General features: G+C 45.4%; 1 protein-coding gene across 1 annotated transcript in view; it reads left to right on the top strand.

Annotated features, from left to right (window-relative positions):
- Positions 1-801, top strand: part of LOC102835437 (xaa-Pro aminopeptidase 1-like) — a 1,860-nt gene extending 1,059 nt beyond the window's left edge. The window contains exon 2 of the mRNA XM_006878124.1: positions 5-801. Within this exon, the coding sequence (XP_006878186.1) occupies positions 5-801 (797 nt within the window). The remainder of the gene's footprint in view (positions 1-4) is intronic.
- Positions 802-1,434: the final 633 nt, after the last annotated feature.

Raw genomic sequence — 1,434 nt, 5'->3', positions numbered from 1 at the left:
ACAGAGATCTCAGATGTTGACAAAGCGGAGGAATTTCGCAAGCAACAGGCTGACTTTGTGGACCTGAGCTTCCCAACCACTTCCAGTACGGGACCCAATGGCGCCATCATTCATTACACGCCAGTCCCTGAGACGAATAGGACCTTGTCCTTGGATGAGGTGTACCTCATTGACTCAGGCGCTCAGTACAAGGATGGAACCACAGACGTGACTCGGATCATGCACTTTGGGACCCCTACAGCCTACGAGAAGGAATGCTTCACGTATATCCTCAAGGGTCACATAGCTGTGAGTGCAGCCGTTTTCCCGACTGGAACCAAAGGCCACCTTCTCAACTCCTTTGCCCGCTCAGCCTTATGGCATTCGGGCCTGGATTACCTGCATGGCCCAGGAAATGAGATCGGGTCTTTTCTGAATGTTCATGAGGGTCCTTGTGGCATCAGTTACAAAACCTTCTCTGATGAGCCCTTGGAAGCAGGCATGGTTGTCACTGATGAACCAGGCTACTATGAAGATGGAGCTTTTGGAATTCGCATTGAGAATGTTGTCCTGGTGGTACCTGTTAAGACCAAGTATAACTTCAATAACCGGGGAAGCCTGACCTTTGAACCTCTAACTTTGGTTCCAATACTGACCAAAATGATAGATGTGGATTCTCTTACAGACAAAGAGTGTGACTGGCTCAACAACTACCACGTGACCTGCAGGGACGTGATCCAGAAGGAGCTGCAGAAGCAGGGTCGCCAGGAGGCCCTCGAGTGGCTCCTCAGAGAGATGCAGCCTGTCTCCAGACAGCACTGATACCTCCCTGGGTTTGGGTTTTGTAAAAAGCTCTGAGGAAAGGGAGAGACGTGGCAGACGCTTGCCATTTTCCCCTCTCACTTCCTTCCCCCCACCTCTCCTTTTTACTTTAAATTCTTAAGAAGAATTCAAACCTTCTTAAAAAATGAGCACAGCCCTCCAAACCGCTGGATTTTTTTATTCCTGACCTCTACAATGGTCAAAGAATAAATCTGCATGGATTAAAGTTTTAAAAAATTAAAAAGCAGGAAAGGAGGGTGCATTGGGGCTAGAAATATAAAGGGAACATTTTTTTCTGAGTTGGTATGGAAAAGGAATATTCTAAGAAGATGAATCAGCATCATAAGAAGATGCATCAGCATCAGTAAAGGTGTTATTTATTACAGGACCATTTCAGGACTGAAACTGACTTTCATGTAAACAAATAGAGTATCATAAGAATTTCATGGGATCTTTAGAAGAAGAGGAGTAAAGGACAATAATTACAAAGCCTGCAGCAGAGTATTTGGTGAAAGGCACGCATTTAACAAAAAAACAATGTTGGTTTTAGGTGCCATCCGGTCAGTTCTGACTCATAGTGACTCTATGCACAACAGAATGAAACACTACCCAGTTCTGTGCCATCCTCACAAT

The sequence above is a fragment of the Chrysochloris asiatica genome, unplaced genomic scaffold, assembly GCF_000296735.1.
Source record: "Chrysochloris asiatica unplaced genomic scaffold, ChrAsi1.0 scaffold05836, whole genome shotgun sequence".
NCBI lineage: Eukaryota > Metazoa > Chordata > Mammalia > Afrosoricida > Chrysochloridae > Chrysochloris > Chrysochloris asiatica.
Note: the sequence above shows the minus strand (reverse complement) of the source record. Positions and strands in the feature narration are given on the sequence as shown.